Source organism: Camelina sativa, chromosome 3 (assembly GCF_000633955.1).
Source record: "Camelina sativa cultivar DH55 chromosome 3, Cs, whole genome shotgun sequence".
In the NCBI taxonomy this organism is placed as follows: domain Eukaryota; kingdom Viridiplantae; phylum Streptophyta; class Magnoliopsida; order Brassicales; family Brassicaceae; genus Camelina; species Camelina sativa.
In genome coordinates this window covers 12,256,945-12,278,170 of record NC_025687.1, presented here as the reverse complement: position 1 = coordinate 12,278,170, position 21,226 = coordinate 12,256,945, and the positions used below count along the sequence as shown (strand labels likewise).

Below are 21,226 nucleotides of genomic sequence, written 5' to 3'. Positions count from 1 at the left end.
AGAAAATTGCTTTGATTTTACATTAAACTTGTTGGTAAATTAAGTGGTGTAGTGGTAATGAATGCACCACCTATTTGCACGTCACTTGTATATAAGTACTGTATGTTAATGTTAATGTTGCTCTGTCTTTAGATAAACATTTACATAAAATATCATTGTAACAAAGTTAATTATTGAAATCTAGATGCTAAGGAGTAAAGAAAAATGGAAAGAATTTGCATTTTTTTTTAAGTTGAATTTACACATACAAAAGTGAATAGAGTATATTTCGTTTTGAATACGAAACCTACTAAGTTAACATATATATATATATATATATATATGTATATTGTCACCAAAAAAAAAAGACGAATCCCTAATTCATGTGTAGCTTCTTGTGTTCAGTCGAACAGTCGGAACAATGACGAGAGCCGGAAAAAAAGAATGAAAAGTATGCGCGATCTTCCACCGAAATTGGTATGGGAGAAGATACTCACTATTAGATTGTGGACTTCCAACTCAAAACCTTAATTAGCTATGAGTGGAGAGATCCATATCTTATATATACCACTTAAGATCATATGGATATTGTATCTCTAATACGCTCCCTCGAGATGATGGTTTTTCTAAGCATCAATCTCGGTATGTTCGGGCATGAATCGGCGGGCTCTGATACCATATTAGATTGTGGGCTTCCAACTCAAAACCTAGCTATGAGTGGAGAGACTCAGAGACCCATATCTTATATATACCACTTAAGATCCTATGGGATATTGTATCCCTAATACTCAAGAGGGTTTCGATAACATCTCTGAGAGCAGTCCGATCCACTTGCAAATTATGGAACGCTTTAAGCAAACAATGGATTTTGGGTAAAGCGTCAGTGGCAAGGCAAAGTTATTTAGGGTTCATGACGATGGATTCAAAGGTTTGTTCAATTAGATCCCATCTCTGCCGCAACAATGACAAGGAAGAGGAAGACTTGGTTGATATATCTATAAATCAGATATATTGGCTTAAACATGTGGAGATGTCTAAAGTGTATCACTGCAACGGGTTATTGTTATGCGTCACCAAGGACCACGCGAGGCTGGTGGTTTGGAACCCTCATTTGTTGCAACAATGGTGGATCAGCCCCAGAACAGATTTCCACAGGCTAGACAGCTATGCTCTCGGATACGACATGAAACGTAACCACAAAATCTTGAGGTTTTTGGATTGTTCGAGAAAGGCGTTTGCATGTACGAAATTTACGACTTTATGACGACCCGACCCATTTTTTAATAATAAAAAATAATTAATAATAATAAATAAACTACAACTAGTGGTCTCATATCCACTAGCCACCTAACCACAATCACAACCAACAACGGAAATAACCAATACCAATATCCAATTAAGATCCAATAATAAACCAATATTATAACATAAACAATATCCAATAATTCAACCAACAGGAAAGATAGAACCAGCAACCTAGCAATGTTTCTAATGACCCAACTCTAGCAACCTAGCAATGCCAGACAACAACCAATCGAGTCCCTAGAACATCCTCCTTTTCATCGTCTTGATTCCACGATCACACTTTGCATTTACCTGCACCATAAACACAAATTGAGATGCATAAGTATTTGATAAATACTCAGTGAGGCAATTCTCCCATCTACTGGGCTATACACGTAAGCAACAATGATTGCAATGTTCCAAACAAACAACAAACAAAACATACAAACCAGGAAAACAAATATCATCTCGCTGGAAGGGAGGTGTCGACCGACACTGGCATTGGTGTCGACCGACACTACCCCACAGTGTCGATCGATGCCATTTTGCTGGTGTCGATCGACACTCCACCTGCAACTGCGATCTGCTGTAAAGTCGAGAGTCGAATCTCGCTCCCAAACTCCACCAACTCGTCCAATACTCAAAACCTAAGCCGAAAACATCCTTAGAAACCTGTAGCAACCAATCCCCAACAAGAAAACATACAAGACAACAACAAACAAGCAAGAACAAGGAAATCAAAGGCTTAGATTAGCCATGGAAGTTTCTGACCAACAATGAACGAATACAAACTCCCAGCAAACTTCCCACACGTTTCTAGCCTTGAATCCTCACTCCCACAGCAAGATCTCTCCCAAAAAGCCTTAAAATCTCACAATCTCTCTCTAGAACCTCAAGAACAGATTTCTCTCTTTGTTTTCTCTCAAAGCGGCGTGAGACAAAACAAAACACGACCCTAGGTCGTTTTCTCCTTTTTAAACCTTGGTTCAATGGTTTCCTTAAACCAAACCGGTCCAAATCGATAATTAAATCAAACTGGTAAACCCAAAAAACTTTGGTGTCGACCGACACCACCATGAGTGTCGATCGACACCCACCCCCAAAACTCAGAGTTTTGGTTCGCGGGCATTACACTTTAGGTCATGGAGGGTTCTCGAGGTCATTCCCGACTGACAGATAGATCCTTTTCAAGGTGGTGTCTTTGTGAAGGGAAATACCTACTTTTATGCTCATGAGTCAACACGAGCACCTCGCTTTTCTGGTGGAGAGTACCTAGAAAATGGAGATTTTATGGTAGATGACTATGAGATTGAAGATTTCTTGCTCGGTTTTGATTTTACAAGAGAGATATTTGGACCGCGTCTGCCTCTTCCGTTTCACTCTTGGAGTTTAGAGGACACTGTGACCCTCTCATGTGTTAGAGAAGAGCAGCTCGCTGTGCTATATCAGGAGGATGAGGATTCTGGTATTCCATGTAACATAGTTCATATTTGGGTTACAACTAGCATTAAGCCCAACTCTGTGTCCTGGAGCAAGTTTTTGACTGTGGAAATGAGACCATTTGCCCGCACTGGTGTTCGCTTTGACCATTATATGGGTGGGACCTTCTTCATTGACGAGGAACAAAAAGTCGTTGTGGTGTTCGACATAGACGGATACCTACCCAGGGGTCCCAAGAGAGTTCATTACCATACTGCTTTTATCATTAAAGAAGATGGATACTTCAAATCTGTGAGTCTTGGAGTAGCTCCCAAAAACCCGTATAAACCTCCTTGTTCGGGGTATGTCCCAAAGATTTATCTTCCCCCACTTGTTTGCTCTTCTTCTTTTCTTCCAAGTTTAGTGCATCTCAACCAACAGCACAAAAGGAAAGAAAGAGATGCTTAGTCTTTGTTTCTTGCACATCTTAAAACTGCTCATCTGCAGATGAGTTAATCTCAGTTTCGTTTCTACTTAATTATCAGCTAATAAGTAAAACATTTCGGTTTTTGTCATGTATCTTTCTACCCCTTTTAATTGCTCGATCTTGCCACTTGTTCTTATCATGGTCGAAGATTCTTTCTTTTCGTACATGAGATGGTTAAGTGCCTTCTTTCTTCCTTAGCTTGTCCTCCTTCAAATCGTTAAGTACCTTATTTGTTTCTTCCCTAGCTTGTTCTAGTCACTTTGTTCACTTGCAAGATATACCATGTCGCATCCTCAAAAATATGAATTACTTTATAGCCGCTCTTATCTCAAAAATATGAATTACAAAATCATAACTCCTTATCTCGCCATACAATCCCAAACTCCAGGGTCCTGATTTGTGATGGTGATCAATTACTTTATAGCCGCTCACAAATGGATGATTTTTCAAAATTGTATAGTTTCAAATGCCTTGGTAGGTTAGGACATATAACAGATGTACAATATAAGTTAATAAATTTTACTAATCCCAAATGGTCAGTGTAAAAAATAACAAAATCGATAAAATAATAAGATAATAATTTTTTTGAAACCTATGTAAAATATTGATCCAATGATATTATAAATTAATAATCATGTAAATTTACATATTTATATATATATATTGATATAATAATGTATATTTCTTCTACAACTCATATCTATAAAACAATTGTTACGTTATATTTTCAAATTATAATAATATAAAATATTTTTTAACATGTCATAAAAAGAAATATTTGTTTTAAGTTGTTGTTGTTTGGAACCGCATTGTTGGTCTCCATGACCAGAATTGTAATTGCACGACGGAGGAGAGTGATATCTAAAATAAGTCCTTTATTAACCATAAAGCGAGCATAAACTATACTTCGCCATCCATAAGACGGCGAGTAAGATTTAATTTGACCCAAAGGATCAGAATACCGATAGTAACATCCTTTAAATACCCGTGCAAAAAGTGAATCCGGTAATGTGATCAAACGGCAAAGCTACTTCGCCAACAGAGCGGTGTTATAATCATCCAAACACCGGAAACTCAAACCCCCGACATCTTTACCATTACACAATTTATCTCATGCCACCGAGTGTAACCCTCTTGACTATGCAGACGAGCTCCACCAAAAATTAGAAATCGCACTAGTAACCTTCCACGTGAACTTCTTAGGTAGCCGAAAACACGACATTACAAAAGTAGGCACAGCCGTAGCAATGGATTTGATCATGACCTCCTTGCCGCCTCTTGATAACAGTCTAGCTGGCCACCCACTTGCCTTTGCTTGCAATTTTTCTTGAACAAACGAAAAAAATTTCGTCTTAGCCCCACCCATGGTTTCCGGGATCCCTAAGTAAGATCCCATCCCACCCAAATTTGTGATCCCCAAAACTCCTTTTAACTCCTCTCTCAACGCATTATCTAATGTGTGACCAAAGATTTCTGAAAATTGATTTGTTGGCCAGAAACCCGTTCATACTTCCTAAGAATCTCTAATACCACCTCGCATTGCTCCCTCGTGGCATGGCAGAAAAAAGACTATCATCTGAAAATAAGAGATGGTAGATGGTGGGACTAGCAGTCGAAACCATGATACCGGTGAGAAGTTTCATCTGTTATGCATTCCGAAAATGTGCGATAAGCACCACCGTGCAAAGAATGAAAAGATAGGGGGACAAATGATCCCCCTAACGCAGCCCCCGATAAGGAATAATGGAACTATATGCCTGACCATTGATTAAGACCTTGTATTGAACCCATGTGACACATCACATAATCCAGGATATCCACTTTTCACAAAAACCAAACCGCCATAGCAAATGTTCGATAAAAGACCACTCCACCCGGTCATAGGCCTTGCTCATATCCGTTTTTATAGCCATGAACTTCCCCTTACAAGAAGGGTTAGTCCGTAAGTCATGAAGCATTTCTTGAGCAATAAAGATGTTTTCCGAAATTAAACGACCCTTTACAAATGCTGATTGTGTTTCCAAGACGAGAGATGGTAAAATACAGCGGAGCCGCTAGCACAAGACCTTGGAGACAATTTTATCCCCGACATTGCATAGGCTAATAGGTCATAACTCCGTCATCCTAATCGGCTTATCCACTTTTGGAATAAGACATATGTTTGTCACATTTAACCGTTTTTCAAAATCCCCATTCTGCAAGAAGTAATTAACAACCAACACTAGATCTGCTTTAACCGTAGCCCATGCTTTATGGTAGAAAAGGGCAGTCACCCCATCCGGACCCGGAGCCTTATCCGGATGAATCATGGACAGTGCGTGTTTAATCTATTGTTCGGTAACCTCCCGAGTTAAAAATTCATTCGTTTCCAGAGTAATAGATGGTTGAACCTCTTCGAGCATCTCCACAAAATCCGAAGTGTCCAAGGAAGTAAATAAATCCTGAAAATAAGAGACTGCAATATTTTAGATATCACTCTCCTCCGTCGTGCAAGTACCATGCTGGTCATGGAGACCAACAATGCGGTTCCGAACTCTTCGTTGCTTTGTCTGAGCATGAAAATAGTTGGTATTATGGTCATCAAACCTCATCCACCGACTCCTGCTCTTTTGATACCAAGACACCTCCTCGTCCCTATACGCCTCCCGTAGCATCCAAGTAAGCTTCGCAACTTCATCAACCGAAGTAGCATCATTTTCCTTGAACACCGCTAATTTGGACTTAAAGTCCTCAATTGTCTCCCGCCTATAAGGTAATTGCTCTTTCCGCCAATGAGATATGGCTCGACGACATTTGGTAATTTTATCCACCAGAGTCGAAGCGGAGGCTTCCCATGGCGTAGACTCCCAACCCTCAGCAACCGCACCAAAGAAACTCTCCTTGTCCAGGCACCGTCTATCAAATCAAAAACCACTCTGACCCTGCCGAGTGTTATCCTCAATAACAGCCAAAAGGGGTTTATGATCCGACGCAATCATTGTTAGATGCTCCGTAAAAGAATCCTTAAACAAATCATGCCACTCCTCATTCGCCAAAAAAATTAGCGTTTAACGCTTTAATTGTCGTATTGTCAATTCCCTGAAAAACTAGAGAAGGAAAATAATTAGTTTTGTGTTAAAAAAAAAAAGAGAAAATATAGTGGTCTTTAAATTGTAGGGTTGTGAAAAGCAGGAAAAAGAAATAAGAAAAGTGGCATTGCCCAAAAAGTTTGGGACTGTAGATGGCAGTATTGATAAAATGGCTTCACTTGTGTAGGAGGTAGCAGCTTATACAGTTTATAGTTACTCTAATTCTAATTTGGGAGATGATTACGATTTAAGGGTGTTCATGTAATCTTATGTTACCTCCTTATCTCTCTCCGTACAATCCCAACCTCCAGGTTCTGATCTGTGATGGTGATCAGTTACTCTATACCCGCCAGAAAATGGACGATTAATTAGTTTCAAACGTGTATAGTTTTATATGCCTTGGTAGGAAAGGACATATAACAGATGTACTTTGTATTCGTTAATGCATTTGGAGCCAACCATTTTTTGGGACCTGGTTACATTACATTGCTTTCTTTGAAAAGACATACTGTATATAGTAATGTTTTGGTTTTCTAAAACACTAATACAGTAAAACCTATATAAATTAATAATGTTGGGATCAAGACATTTTATTAATTTATAGATATATTTTTAATAGTTTAACTTTTAAAAATTATGAATTGAGACAATTTTAACAATAATTTTGGATATTTAAGATTTTATGGTATTGAAATTGAATTTGTAATATTTTAGAAAACATTATTAACAATAAATTACAAATACAATTGACAAATTCACTTATATAGACATGACATACATAAAATTAAATGTATGAATAAGAATATAGATTGTTTTATTTTAATGGTCAATCAAACTATCAAAATGTAAATGATGGATATCTAAAAATTAAAAACTTAAAAAAATGTAGCTATATTTATGACATGTTACAAAATATTTTATATCATTATAGTTTGAAAATACAACATAATAGTTGTTTTGTAAATATGAGCTTCAGGAGAAACATACATTATTTTTTTCTTTACATACATATATATATATATATGTAAATTTACATGATTATTAATTTATGATATTATGGGGACCATATTTTATATGAAGATTTCAGAAAAATTATTATGTTATTGAATTTTGTTATTTTTTACACTGGTCCGATTTGGGACTGACAGAATTTATTAATTTATAGTGTTTATTATTTTATAGAGTATTAAGTTTGGGTGGGGGGACCTTCTTCATTGACGAGGAACAGAAACTCGCTGTGGTGTTTGACATAGACGGATACCTACCCGAGAGAGTTCGTTACCACACAGCTTTTATCAGTGGACAAGACGAATACTTCAAACCTGTGACTCTTGGAGTCGCTCCCAATCTCGGGGAACCTTTTCAGTCCGCATCCGGTCCTAGTTTTGCGAGTCGATATTGTCCCCCGGTTGTGTGCTCTTCTCCTTACCTTCCCAGTTTGGTGCAACTCAACTAATTAACTGCTCAAAAGGAAAGATAGATGTGTTTAGTTTCCTGTTTCTTTCATATCTCAACTCTCAAAACTGCTACTTCTCAGTTTCGTTAGCAAACGATTTCAGCTTTTTCATTATCTTTCTATTCTACCCTTTTTCATTCTTCCTTGTTCTTGTCATGGACCATGGTTGAAGTTTCTTGGTTAATTAATTTTTTTTTGTTTTCTCGCATTGTCTTCTGGTAGTCAATTTATCGTTCTACCCACTTTCTCACTTGCAATATTACTTTATATATACCACAACTTTGAATTATATTGCACCATCCCCACGCAAAGCATGACAGGGTTTTTAAGTATATATTGTCAGACCAATTTTGGGGTTAAACAACTTAAAATGTCTGTTTCTGCGTTTACTTACAAAGGGAATCCAGTTAGTATGTTATGTTTCCAACACCAGTGTATCAATACTATCGAGCCTTTTCAGGTCCGTCCTGAAGTGAAATTAGGTACTACTATACACATTCCAGGTAGGTTGCTGCTGAGCTAGGAACCAAATAAAAAACTGAAAGGCCCGTGGACATTTTTTTCACTATGCATGCTTGAAATCACCATAGTTTTCTCTTTTAAATTTCACAAATTAAGTAAAAAGTGGAGGAACAAATCGAATATTTATGATAGAAACAATGGGAGGCTGACCAAGCTTGTAGGAACATTTTGCATTGGCAAACATTTATTACAGGGGAGGCACTAATTCGAACAGCTGTAGATTTCCTCATTCAGGCTAAGTCCATGTCAGCTTCTCAGACTCCTTTTTCTCCACGAGTTTGATGAAATTGCGGACAATTGTCTTGCCTTCGGTTGTTATAATACTCTCCGGATGAAATTGAACTCCCTGTGGACAATTTTATAAAGACTTCAAGAATGTTCTGTTTTGAAATGGAGGAGGCAAGAAGAGATACATGAAAACACTGAGTGGGTTTCTTTTTACCTGTATATGCTTGTACTTCCTGTGACGGGCAGCCATAACCAGACCATCTTCTGTCCATGCAGTAACCTCGAGTTCATCATTGGCAAACGTATCTTTTTCGATCACGAGGCTGTGATATCTACCTACAAGGAAAGGGCTGAAAGCAAGAGACCAACAAGATTCGTTTTACTACACATTTACAGACTTATGATTAAACTTTTTAGCACAACACAGAAAATAATCTGATGATTACATTACTTGGATAATCCAGAGAACAAGCCTTCTTCTCCTTTCTCATCATAGTGAACCATTGAGCTTTTCCCATGCATAACACCAAACGGTGACCGCACAATCTTTCCTGATAAAAGTTCAAACAAAAATGTTGTGTGGATACATAACATAAAGAATAAAACCATGTTAGAACACCGACACGGGGAAATTAAGATGTCTTATTTATATGCAACTAACCTCCAAATGCTTCTCCTATACACTGCAAACCCATACAGACTCCAAATAAAGGAACACGAGGTCCGAGTTCCAAAACAGTTTGCAAGGAAATCCCAGAGTCTTGAGGGGCACCTATCAAATTCAAGAAAGGTGCTAACTTCTTCTCCAGGCATCTCAGAAAGATAGTCAGAAAAGAAATTTCAGAGGCCAAAAAACATACCAGGCCCAGGAGAAATCAATATCCCTCTTGGATTTTTACTGCAAAGAGAGGGAGAGTTATAATCAAGAAATCAACACCAGTTGAGTTAGTCAGATTACGTTATAAACAGAACACATATATAGTTTCCCTTTTCTTACCTTTTCAACTCCTCTACTGTAAGTTCATCATTGCGGTAAACTTCAAAATGGCATCCTAGCTCTCCCATATACTACAATAAAACGATACAACTCAAACTCTTGTTTGTACTAAAGCAGAAGAAACCACATCAAGCGAACTAGAACTAAGACATGAACACCAAATTGTATATTTGGGATCTAAGTGCATTATGTAAGATCTTTAACAACGAATAACCAAATCTAAAGTCAACATTAGCAACTCACACAGTCACCAATTCAAACTTTGAACAGGATTAAAAGATTCTACTTAAAAGACCAAGACTTTAGGCAGCAAAGAAAGTGATCACATAACAAGAGAGAATCTACATTACATTATAGTCTATTCTATGACCATGTCGAAACTAGATTGTATTGTGAAATAATGAGATTCTAACAATCAAATCAACATGCATACTTCAATACATTCCTATAGAATTGATTGGTTGACCAAAAACCAAAAACTATGAAATTGAGACTTGAGATAGTTGGAAAATGAAACCTGGCAGAGATTGTAAGTGAAGCTGTCGTAATTATCAATGACAATGATAGGACCATTTTGCTTAGAGGTATTGACAACAGCGGAAGGTGTGGTGGAGTTCGATGAAGCCATTTCAATCGAAGCTTTCGCAAAGACATCTCTACGACTCTTCCCCAAAACCGAAACTCCTAAAACAGAGGAAACAAAAAAATCGAAACTTTTTTTTTGATTCGGAATAAGGAACGCATCTATCCCGAAACAGCGAGAGAGAGAGAGAGAGAGAGAGAGACTTACTCGTCGGATTCGGAAGAGGGTTGAAGAGAGAAGGGTTTAATCGGCGAGTGGTGGAACCGGACTTGGGTTGAAGAAGACAAGACTTGTACAATGTAGTAGTAGTAGTAGCCGCCATTGTCTGAAAAAACAAAAGATTTTGGATTCCAAAAGAGAGAAAAGAGTCTTACGTTTTATATAAATTGCTCTGAGAGAGAGAGAGAGAGAGATTGGGGGAGTTTTTGACAGGTGAAACGGTGCGTTTTTGTTGGAACATGAACCACGTGCCTAATCAGTAGGTGAGTTTGATTAGTTTTGATTTCTTAAAGAATCTGTTTTTGGTTTGGTCAAAGTCAATATCTATATTTATCCAAATTGGCGTTTGGAATCAGTCTACTTCCAAAAAGGTACTATCGTCACTAACTACGATGGCTAACCTAACCTTAAATATAGTTTAGAGAACAAATTGTAAGCATTATTATAAATGTAATTCTTTTCTAAAATATATATAGGAAGTTGTTTCTTAATTTTAGATTTGTTTACCATCCTTACTTACGCTATTTTGTTTGCTGATGGCCTGGTTTCGTTTGTCATGTTGGTTTGAATTTTTTTTTTAAAACGACATCAAAATTGAATTTCTTTTTATCTTGACGATGGCCAAACATATTTATGGATCGAAAAAGAATTGCATTAAATTTACACCATGGTTTGGTTTAGCTAATTAAATCAGGTGTGATACATCCCATGATGAGGATGACCTCGTGCATAAATTCTCCATATTCTGCATGGACTTCAACGTATTCTCATAAGAGTCTTATTTATATGTAGAATATATATATGTGCTTCAATTGATTTTTTTCATGTGATTTACAAATGAGTTTATAATGGGAAATACAAATCAGTGTCTAACATTTTAGATGTGTCCCACTTGTGCAATATATTGCCGGAGACATCATAAAAAGCGATACCCATTTCGGTTCTAGTGATCGTAACTGACATGAAACCCTGTCCATCGTAGAAGAATTTCATATCCTCTGGTGTTGTCCAGTTGTAATAGCCTCTCCATGCCTTTGACCCACCACCACTCGTTAGAAACTGAATTGGACTGCAAGAAAGTAATACAAATATCATCCACAATTATCGGGCTTTATCCAAACACGCAACTGTAGTTTCTAATATATAACACATGATCGGTGTTACCTTTGAGATGTGCCAATATGTTGCAAGCAATGATCATGTCCGTTCATATAGAGATCAACTTTATTCGCCTGAAACAAATCCAAGAATCTTTACATGTTACTTTTATTTCTTTTCAGAACGAATTTACAACTTTAACTATTTTTTTTTCCATAAATTATTTGTTAATTGCAAAAATATTTAGTGGATTGAATAAAAATCTCAAAGTTTAGAAGTATTTTTTATATTAAAAACTAAAATTGTAAGTTCACTTTTTTCTTCTTTTAATTGCGTTTGAAACAGTGAAGATATAACTCTAATTATAAGAGTGAGAAGAAAATGAACCTCAAGAATGGGTAAGAGGAGAGATTCAAGCTCTTTTGTATTCCCATGAATAGAAGCACTCTTGATGGCATGATGACCCACCACGATTTTCCAGTTTGCTCTTGATTCTCTTAGACCCATTTCTAACTCCTACACATTATAATTAGTAACTGTACATGTGAGCGCCAACTTTATAATTAGTAGCTACAAAACTAATGGTTAAGACATATATGATGTATTCTCAAGTACCGTTAAAATGGTCTGGAGATAGGATTCTCGAGGTGATACTCCACTCCAGTCGTAAGTTTGACCATCTGGATTGAGGAAATAAGCGTCTACAAAAGGTGTTGTGTCGACAAAGAAGAGCTCTACGATCTCTGTCCGAATTTAGAGACAAGAAGTGAGAAATTAAACTCGTATATATGATTATGTAACAAAAACATGTAAGATATATATTCTACGTATTTATAAATGTAATGGCTAGTACCAGCGTCTACTATGAAAGATCTCATGCAAGTCCAACGGCTATCTATTGATTTGAGGACAGGACTCAACTGTGCTTCAACATCTCCTCTATAGTCGTGATTCCCCAACACTGAGTACCATGGCTTTTGCAAGCTAGGAGAAGTATATATATTGGTGAAGGAAAGTTGAAAGGCCGGATCGTCGATGCTTTTCATCCCACTATCGTAGATGTTATCACCCGTCGATACCACAAAATCGACATCCATCTTCTCTCCGATTCTACCCATCTATATATTTCCATCAAATTTACTAAGTATAACATATATGTATATATTATATTCTATATAGTATATGTAATTTAGTAGTACGTACGTACCTGGAGGGCAACTTGTGATTGGTTGTAGAGTCCACGCCTACCCCAATCTCCAATAACCAGAAAACCGACTGAGCCATCGGGGTTTGGTGCGTGGTCGACCGTTGTGAGCTCGGCCTCAAGTTTTGGAACCATAGATAATAATAAGAAACAGAGAAGCAGAGTCATTACTGTGCCGCCGATATCAAACTTAGATCCCATTCTGTTCTTTTGCACAACGAGCTTTATGTGATAAAAAAAGCAACGTATTTATATAAGTCGACTGTACATGTGAGTGCTAGTGGGTTTCTCGCTTGTAAGTCACATTTGGATAATATAGCGTCCACATGGTGGACCGAACAAGATTATTATAACGTATATGGCTATTTCTCTCTTCATATATTATTTATTCATCTTTCCTTTTTTGTTAAAGGGTTTAACTTATCTATATTGCTTTCCTACAACTTTAAACCAAAAAATATTCGGAAAATCTTGAACATTTTATAATTCGTTTATGGTCAGTAGTCACGCAATAATACACACATGCACAAGCTCAAAACTTGAACCCAATAGCCTTGTCATATAAAAAAAAAAATCTGACCAATTTGACCATATAATAATCTTGTTTATTTATAAATTTATTTGAATTCACCGTAAAAGAAAATACTTTATTGTTTTGATTTTTCAACCTTTGATTACAGTACTGCATGTTATATCAATCCACGTGAATCAATATATACAAGACAAAAACCTTTGAAATATAAGGAAGCTTGTGAAGTGTGATTGATTCTTAAATGCTAAGAATGCGTTTAGTATGTGAGTGATGAGTATGTTGTAGATTTATGTCTCGGAAAGAAAATTGAGAAATATAAGAAGATAAATTATGCCCATACGCAATCAGGGATGGTTTTACCTGTCATGTCTCTTAAAACAACTTGGCAGATATGCCAACTAAGCATATGTGGTCTAGCCGAATCAAACTCTCTACCAAAAGCAAAACAACAAAATAATTGCATCACCATATTATTTATATATCTTTATCTTTATTGCCTGATCTGTTATATCCAATCATATTGTTCAATTAATTCTTTCAAATATAATAATATGACCAAAGGAAAAATAAATCGTTACAAGCTTATAAAATTTAACATCCAGTTTTTTTTTTTTGTATATAAATGCACGTAAATAACATTATTTGTTTTCACTATCTTATGCTTCGGACTAGCTTGTAAACACTGAAAAAAAAAGAGTATAAGAATAAATGTAATATGCATTACTAAAATTTTGATATCACGAATTTTAAAAGCTTAAACTACCACAATGCATGATAATACAACGTACTATTTTGAGGTCGAATCTACGAAAATAAGATTGATACACACAAAAGATAGGGGAAATGGATTAAACGAAAACAAATAAATTTATGTATTTTAGGATTTCTGGATGTCAAACAAATCAAATTTTAAAAATATCTAATGAAAATCAGCAACGTCCCCCGTAAACTAAATACTAATTACGAAAACCATTTTCATATTTATCATAGATCAAATAATGTTATAAATAACTATGTTGTGTGGTCTAAACATCCGAGACATTGTGCTACAGATCCGAACTGACGGCTGCATTTTATCAAAGGTCTCAGTAAAAATGGGCTACTAGCTAGCTTGTTATAAAAAACCTGCCTAGTGCTTACAAATTATGGAATCAATTAAAATAACACGTTGACACGAATGACTAAACCTCCGGCCAAAAGGATCTCTCTTTTATTGTTTCGTGTGCCAAAAAGATTATGGTGGATAGTAGAAATAAAGATTATGATGAATAGTAGAGATGGATCCAGTGACTTTCGGAATCATTGTCGGGCTTATCATTCTCTTCTTCTGCTTAGTTTGCTTCATCACCATTGAAGCCACTTGCATGCGCCGCTCTTCATCTAGATAAGGTTTTCTTTTCTTATTGAATCTTTTTTTTTTCATCTAGCACACACATTCATTTATTGATGATCCAAATTTCCCAAAAAAATTTATATTTGAATCTGATGAGGTGTTTGTCTATTCTTGTTAGTTGTTACTAATCTGTTTGGAAAACGTCTTTGAGTTTACAGCTTTGTAACGAACAATGAACAATGTTTGAATCGAAGTAACCGGTGATCTCATATGTTCTATATGAAATTTGGATTTGAGAAATTTTCTAACGAATCTTTGGATGGATCTTGCCGTAGGTTGAGTTACATAACTTGTATGTAAATATCGTCATATGAATATAATTACATAGGATCTCTTTTATAGAAGTTGTGTATGATAATACTTTCTTAATTATTGTTAAATATAAAATTTGTCTTAAGAGGTTTATCATTTGAATTTTGTGATTGTGAATATATATACAACTTGTATGCTTTTTTTTTTCCTTTCTGCCATGCAACCTCATATTCTTTGAATCTCTATTTGAAACATAATACTTGATCAACGTGGATATGCAAATTCGATATGGCATTAGTTTTGTGAATTTATTAAATTAAGAGAAATTCCTTTAAATACCACTACAAAAGTTTTTTTTTTCCAAAAATACCATATTTTAGTTTTTTTTTCCAAAAATACCACAAATTTTTTTTTCCAAAACTATCACAAACACAAAAAATAATTTTTAAGAATCTAGAATATTTTTTTAGGTTAGGTTGACACATTTAGTTTTAGGGTATAGTTTTTAAGAGTAGGGTTTAGTATTTAGAATTTAAGAATTAGTTTTTAGTATTAAAAATTTAATTCAATTATGTGGTATTTTTGAAAAAAAAAGACTAAATTATGGTATTTTTGAAATAAAAACCTATTTAAAATAAGAAAGTTCATAAAAAGGTATGGGTGGTGTAGTCGGTTATCACGCTAGTCTCACGCACTAGAGGTCCCCGGTTCGAACTCGGGCTCAGACAAGTATTAGTTTTTCTAACGTTTTGACTTTTGACTTTATCCTTTCAACATGGTCCTGAGATTACTAAATAGCTCTCTCGGCCAACAGCTTTCCCACAACTCCCTTTTTCTATCATCAGTCTTCTTTCATTACAGTTCTAATTTGACCTCAGTTCGTTTTGTATAAAGGTTCTCTAGTAAAAAACATTAAAACAGTTTTGTACAGTAATGAAAGCTTCAGTTCTTAACTTTATCAGTTGTATATCATAAGATAAAAAGTGTATAATAATAAGGTGATGAAACCGTGTCTTCATGAGACCAGCCGACGTGCCCGAAACTAAGCAAAAACGTGTATTGATCACACGTGCCAGCTTTTTAATGTCTATACTTGTTTTAAAATTAAAAATAAACGAAAAACCGTTTACAACGGTCAAAAGCAAGGGTGGCAAAAGAATTAAAACTTAAAATAGAGACAACAAGGTAAAGCTTTTTTGGTTTGAGAGAAAAAGAATTTAGAGAGGAAAGGGCGAAAGAAGGAGGCTGATGATGAAGCTATGGAAACGGGCTTCTGGTGCTCTCAAAGACCGGAAAAGCTTGTTTTCCATCGGCTTCTCCCGGAAAACCTCCTTCCGCAACCCTGACCTTGACTCCGCTATCATCCACGCAACCTCTCACGATGACACATCCGTCGATTACCGCAACGCTCACCGTGTCTACAAATGGATCCGCTCCTCTCCCACAAATCTCAAGCCTCTTGTTCATTCCCTTTCCTCTCGTGTTAACCGCACAAGAAGCTGGATCGTTGCCTTGAAAGCCCTTATGCTTGTCCACGGTGTGCTTTGTTGCAAAGTTTCGTCCGTTCAGGAGATTCGTCGCCTCCCTTTCGACCTCTCTGATTTCTCGGATGGCCATTCCCGTCCCAGCAAGACTTGGGGTTTCAATGCTTTTATTCGTGCCTACTTCTCGTTTCTTGACCAATACTCTTTCTTTATGTCCGATCAACTCCGTCGCCGCCACAGGAAACCTCAGGTTGAGTCGGTTAGCCAAGAGCTCGAAAGGATCCAGAAACTCCAGTCTCTTCTCCATATGCTACTCCAAATCCGTCCAATGGCTGATAACATGAAGAGGACGCTGATCCTTGAAGCCATGGACTGCGTGGTGATTGAGATCTTTGACATTTATGGAAAAATCTGCAGCGCTATCGCCAAGCTTCTCATCAAGATTCATCCAGCTGCTGGAAAAGCGGAAGCTGTGATGGCTCTTAAGATCGTAAAGAAGGCTACATCTCAAGGAGAAGACCTCGCACTGTACTTTGAGTTCTGCAAAGAATTTGGGGTCTCAAATGCGCACGAGATCCCTAAATTCGTTAGCATACCGGAAGAAGACATTAAAGCAATCGAGAAAGCTATCAATGGAGTCGAAGAAGAGGAAGAGGAGACAAAGAAGGAGGAGATGGAAGTAGAGGAAGAAAAAGGTATCATATTAGTGGAGAGACCGGAGTTGTTGCAGACAATCATAACCGATAAATGGGAAGTTTTCGAAGACGACTTGTGTTTCACATGTAAGGAGATTCCAGAAACTGATCAGCATAGAAAGTATAACGTGGATCCGAGTCCGCTGCCTCTTATAGTTATCGACGAGCCAGTTTCCTTCACTCACACGTTACCAGATCTGATTACCTTCTAATTTGCAATTTGATCAGATTCATTATTTTTTTTTGGGTTTATCTTTTTGTGCCTTTACTTCACTTTTGTTGAATTTGCGGATGATAATAAACATTAGCCAAACCTTAAGTTTTCTAAGATAATTTTTTAGTACACATTTTTTATTTATATTCGTATAGGCATTTGAGAATCAGTCTTTGAGATGTTAATATATGGATAAGATCGATTTGGCGGGTTTGTTTACAAAAAATAAAACTAAATTAAATCTCCTGAATTATTGTGGATCCGATATTTATAACAAATATGATACACAAGTTTTCTAATGGGTATAAATTATAAATAAATAGTTAAAAACGGCACAAAATAACTATATGAGAAACGGTACCAAAAACTGAAAATATCACTTCTAACATCGTTTATAATAACATTTTTATAATTGATAATTATCAGAGCAGTATACTCCCTACCATAGTAAAACAGGACTTATTAATTAAAAATTTTATATTAACAAATCATGATCTATAGTCTGCGCTCTATAAAGGACATAATTCTCCTTTTATATTAGCAAATTATGATCTGATATGAGCTCTTTAGAGGACATAAGTCTGCTCCTTCTTCTTCTTTAGTGCCGCTTTCTCAGCCACCGCATAAGTCAGCGGATCGGAAGTCCTAAACTTAATTATATATTCCATGTTTTCTTTGCAATGACAGATTCCATCTTTCCCTCCCACAAGTTAATACCAACCCATCCTTTTCTCCTCCTAAGTATTTTGGACCATTTGGTTATCACTTTTAGCTTGTGCTCTGCTAGGTTTTAATTTACTCAAAAAGTTTTTGTTTTGAAAAGTAATCAATCTATTTCTTATATAGTTAATAAGGCAATATAGTATTACATATATATATATATATATGTTATGTAAAAAATAAATAAAAACGGCCAATATATATTTAAAGGTACATATTTGCAGCGCCTCTTTACCACTTTGCATGGTGAGTATTTTATTGTCTTTTGTTTGGTAGTAGAAAGTTAATCATTTTGATTTGACTTCTTTGATATGAAATGTTTTATAATTTGTAATGAAAGCAATAACGCAGATGATAAATCGCTATCGATCATATGAAATGGTATGGCCAAAGCAACGACTTTAAGAATAGATTATATAAATTTTATTAGTACTTTCTCATCACTAATAATTATAAACCCCAACTAAAATAACTGAAACATAAATATTTCCTAAAAATAATTTGTAAATGGTAAAAAAAAAGGATTATACGGCAGAGAGACTAATTGGCTTCATCCACGGCTAGCTACCATTAACATCCAAAAATAGAAACATGGAGAGGGAGTGGATTCGGATTTGCAGATAATAGGATCGAGTATCGAGAGTAGGGTTAAAGGCTTTCCCCCCCATGTGGCTATGTGGGCATGCGATATAGTATAATGCTTTCTATGTAGATTAAGACGTAGAGACAATGTCAATTTTCTAAATTATATATCATATAAATTCTTTGAAGTTTCTTTTATTTTTGTTACTTTATGGGTTGTCGATAAAACTTTTCACCTCCTCCATCGTTACACCTTGAAAAGCAAAAAGCCGATGGGACCAAGTCCCATGTTATCATGACTCATCTTCGTTAAGTATCAACTAAATTAGATATAACAATGCAATGATACTTCTTATATCTTTTGTACTTCGTCTCTCATTTTTATGGATTGAAACAATTGGTACTTCTCATTTAATTTGAACAAATCATGATTGTAATAGTCTTACTTTATCGATCCAATTTTATTGTTCTTAGCAATATAGGTATATGCATGGCTGTCTCAAACTTTGTAGAGACTTAAGTTAAAAGATTTAGACTTAAGCACACTGGTGTAATTTTTTCTAGAATAATGTAATTTGAAAAAGAAAATAAACTTCTTGATTTTTAATTAAATCTCAAATTTATTTCTACATATAACTAGTAACATAATAATCTCATTATATTTTTCAAGATTTTTTTTTTTATTATAAATTATAGTCCGCTCATTTTTTAATATAACCATTTGATTGTAAATATATTTTGTCATATATATTTTCTATAAAACTTTTGGTGGAAAACGTATAATTTTTTTTTTAGTTCTTTAGCAAAGCGTATTCTATTAAATTGCAGGAGAAAATAAAACTTAAAGCATTCTGAACTTTTTGGAATGGACCATGCTCACTAAAGCTCATCATATGGATACCAATTTTCAGATCATGCTGATCTGTTTGGGCTGCAGGTTGAAACAAAAATTGTTATTTAGATTACTAGTAACTTTTGGCTACTCTCTACAAAATATAAATACTCCTGGTATAAGCCAATAAACTCTTAAAAATTAGAGACTTAATAGTCCATAGATTCTTATGAAGGTAATTAAAACATGGGAGTAGCATTTTTCTGGTTAGATAATTGGTAACTTTCTTTTTGCAAATTTAATATGCTATATAGAACAGAATGGCCTTGTTGTCAGCCGCAACTCAAACTCTGGCTGATGTGGAAATTACCTCCGGCAAGGTCAGGCTCTCAAGTCAACCTCAAAACCAAATAAACTTCAAAATCCAAAGGTGCTTGATATCAAGTTATAGAAATTAAAAACCTTTAACATGGAAAAATATATCTAATTAGCATGAGTAAAAGATTATGTGGTCAACTACGTAGTTAGTAAGATTAAGCCTCATGATACTTAAGATCCCGTTCAATTCGTTAGGCCTTGTATTTTTACTTTTGCACACCAATTCATAGCCAAGAGCTAGATTGTAAGGGTACCAACTAATCAAACTACAAGTCAATGTTAGAGAAATTTCGCCTCTTACGAGAAATAAATACTACTACTTACGAAAGACGGAATTAAAGAAAATCTTAATTGGAGAATATAAATAAAATCGTTGGGGCCAAACAAGAGTTAAAGTGAAGAGAGGAAGAGTCATATTTTCAATAGTTTCGATTTGGATCCGTGTTCCACCTTCGTTAGAACCGCGTTTATGGATCTGGTCATTGTACACTTTTTACAAAGTGGTTCTTTCGTGACAGTAAAGATCAGTCCAAGGGTCTTCATCCCGTTTAAAAAATTGTACTATAGATATGATGACACCACATTGTATGGATTCCCTTCTACGTTCCTCTCACACACACAGAGACATGAGTTGATTATGTGCACACATCACACGACATACGTAATAATAAGTAATGATTTGTCCGACTTCCAAAACATAAATTCTAACCCCTTTATATACTTGTGCTTCCTTTTGAGTAGTAAACAATAAAACAAAATATTCAAGTTTATAAGATCTCTTAATTAATTTGTTTTTCCTTGCTAAAAAAAAAACAACGGGAATAATTTGTAGTAGTTTGACAAGTATTTTTCAATTGTGGAGAAAAATATCGAGTGATATGAAATAATAATGACTTGTATTTGTTTTCTTGTGAAAGGGGATGTTCTTTTGTTTCTTGTCCAAAATATCTTTGTGGGCTCTAAGTTTCAACCCCGTTTCCTTTAGGTCACATGATGTATATGTATGCATACATAGAGAGAGAGAGAGAGAGAGAGAGAGAGAGAGAGAGAGAAAAGAGAAAAGAAGATGATGAGTGTATGTAAAGAAGAAGATTAAACAATCAGAGACCATACAATGCCTTCTCCAGGTAAGGTGCGAGGTCAATGAATCAATTAACAAAAAGAAGAAACTTTTCTCCAGGAAATATAAAAAGAGGATAGTAAAGGTGAAAAAAAAAAAAAAGTGAGCTGAAAACAAAAGTTGATTTCAGAAAGCAAAACCCTTTGTTTCTCCCTCTTAACTCATCTCTCTTTCTTCCTCTATTAGTAAAGCTGAGACAGCACTATCCACCAAATAAAAGTAGTAAAGAGCTAAAATCTCTATTCTTCACATGAAAAACAAAAGATTCTTCGATCTTGTTTTTCTTTTTCAGTAAGTCACACACACAGTATAATTGTACACTTTCTCCAATACCACCACCATATCGTTAAGGAAATAAAAACAAAAAGATCATCCGATGTTAGATTACGAGCACAACAATGACCACAGGAACCTTCCTACTTCATCTTCCAACGATCTTCTTCTTGGCATCAATGGAGCTGCCAAGAGAAAACGGAGACC

At 35.6% G+C, this 21,226-nt stretch overlaps 3 protein-coding genes, 1 non-coding gene and 1 pseudogene across 4 annotated transcripts; 3 read left to right on the top strand and 2 right to left on the bottom strand.

Moving 5' to 3' along the window:
* On the top strand, positions 436-3,150 carry LOC104778889 (annotated as a pseudogene).
* On the bottom strand, positions 8,229-10,409 carry LOC109124662 (anthranilate synthase beta subunit 1, chloroplastic-like). The gene is made up of 8 exons (XM_010500838.2): positions 10,231-10,409; positions 9,958-10,124; positions 9,441-9,511; positions 9,304-9,341; positions 9,105-9,215; positions 8,895-8,994; positions 8,658-8,793; positions 8,229-8,561 (listed from the first exon to the last, which is right to left on the bottom strand). Exons 1-8 carry the CDS (start codon positions 10,343-10,345, stop codon positions 8,451-8,453), a joined length of 849 nt encoding a protein of 282 aa, XP_010499140.1. The 5' UTR covers positions 10,346-10,409; the 3' UTR covers positions 8,229-8,450.
* LOC104776728 (purple acid phosphatase 4) lies at positions 10,995-12,840 on the bottom strand. The gene is made up of 6 exons (XM_010500837.2): positions 12,548-12,840; positions 12,194-12,458; positions 11,956-12,083; positions 11,728-11,856; positions 11,407-11,474; positions 10,995-11,311 (listed from the first exon to the last, which is right to left on the bottom strand). The coding sequence occupies exons 1-6, from the start codon at positions 12,743-12,745 to the stop codon at positions 11,086-11,088; spliced, it is 1,014 nt and encodes a 337-aa protein (XP_010499139.1). The 5' UTR covers positions 12,746-12,840; the 3' UTR covers positions 10,995-11,085.
* TRNAV-CAC lies at positions 15,376-15,449 on the top strand. Its single transcript has one exon. It is a non-coding gene; the product is annotated as a tRNA-Val (tRNA).
* Positions 15,670-17,230, top strand: LOC104776727 (putative clathrin assembly protein At1g25240). Its single transcript, XM_010500836.2, has one exon. The coding sequence runs from the start codon at positions 15,970-15,972 to the stop codon at positions 17,110-17,112; it is 1,143 nt and encodes a 380-aa protein (XP_010499138.1). The 5' UTR covers positions 15,670-15,969; the 3' UTR covers positions 17,113-17,230.

Bases quoted from the DNA above. Each gene is read 5' to 3' on its own strand.
- LOC104776727 (XM_010500836.2), top strand. From the start codon at position 15,970: ATGATGAAGCTATGGAAACGGGCTTCTGGTGCTCTCAAAGACCGGAAA.
- LOC104776728 (XM_010500837.2), bottom strand. From the start codon at position 12,745: ATGGGATCTAAGTTTGATATCGGCGGCACAGTAATGACTCTGCTTCTC. The intron at 12,459-12,547 runs GTACGTACGTAC...GGAAATATATAG, and splicing joins AATCACAAGTTGCCCTCCAG to ATGGGTAGAATCGGAGAGAA. The intron at 11,312-11,406 runs GTAACACCGATC...ACTTTCTTGCAG, and splicing joins CATATTGGCACATCTCAAAG to TCCAATTCAGTTTCTAACGA.
- LOC109124662 (XM_010500838.2), bottom strand. From the start codon at position 10,345: ATGGCGGCTACTACTACTACTACATTGTACAAGTCTTGTCTTCTTCAA. The intron at 9,216-9,303 runs GTATGTTTTTTG...TGAATTTGATAG, and splicing joins ATTGATTTCTCCTGGGCCTG to GTGCCCCTCAAGACTCTGGG. The intron at 8,794-8,894 runs GTAATGTAATCA...TCTTGCTTTCAG, and splicing joins TTGTTCTCTGGATTATCCAA to CCCTTTCCTTGTAGGTAGAT.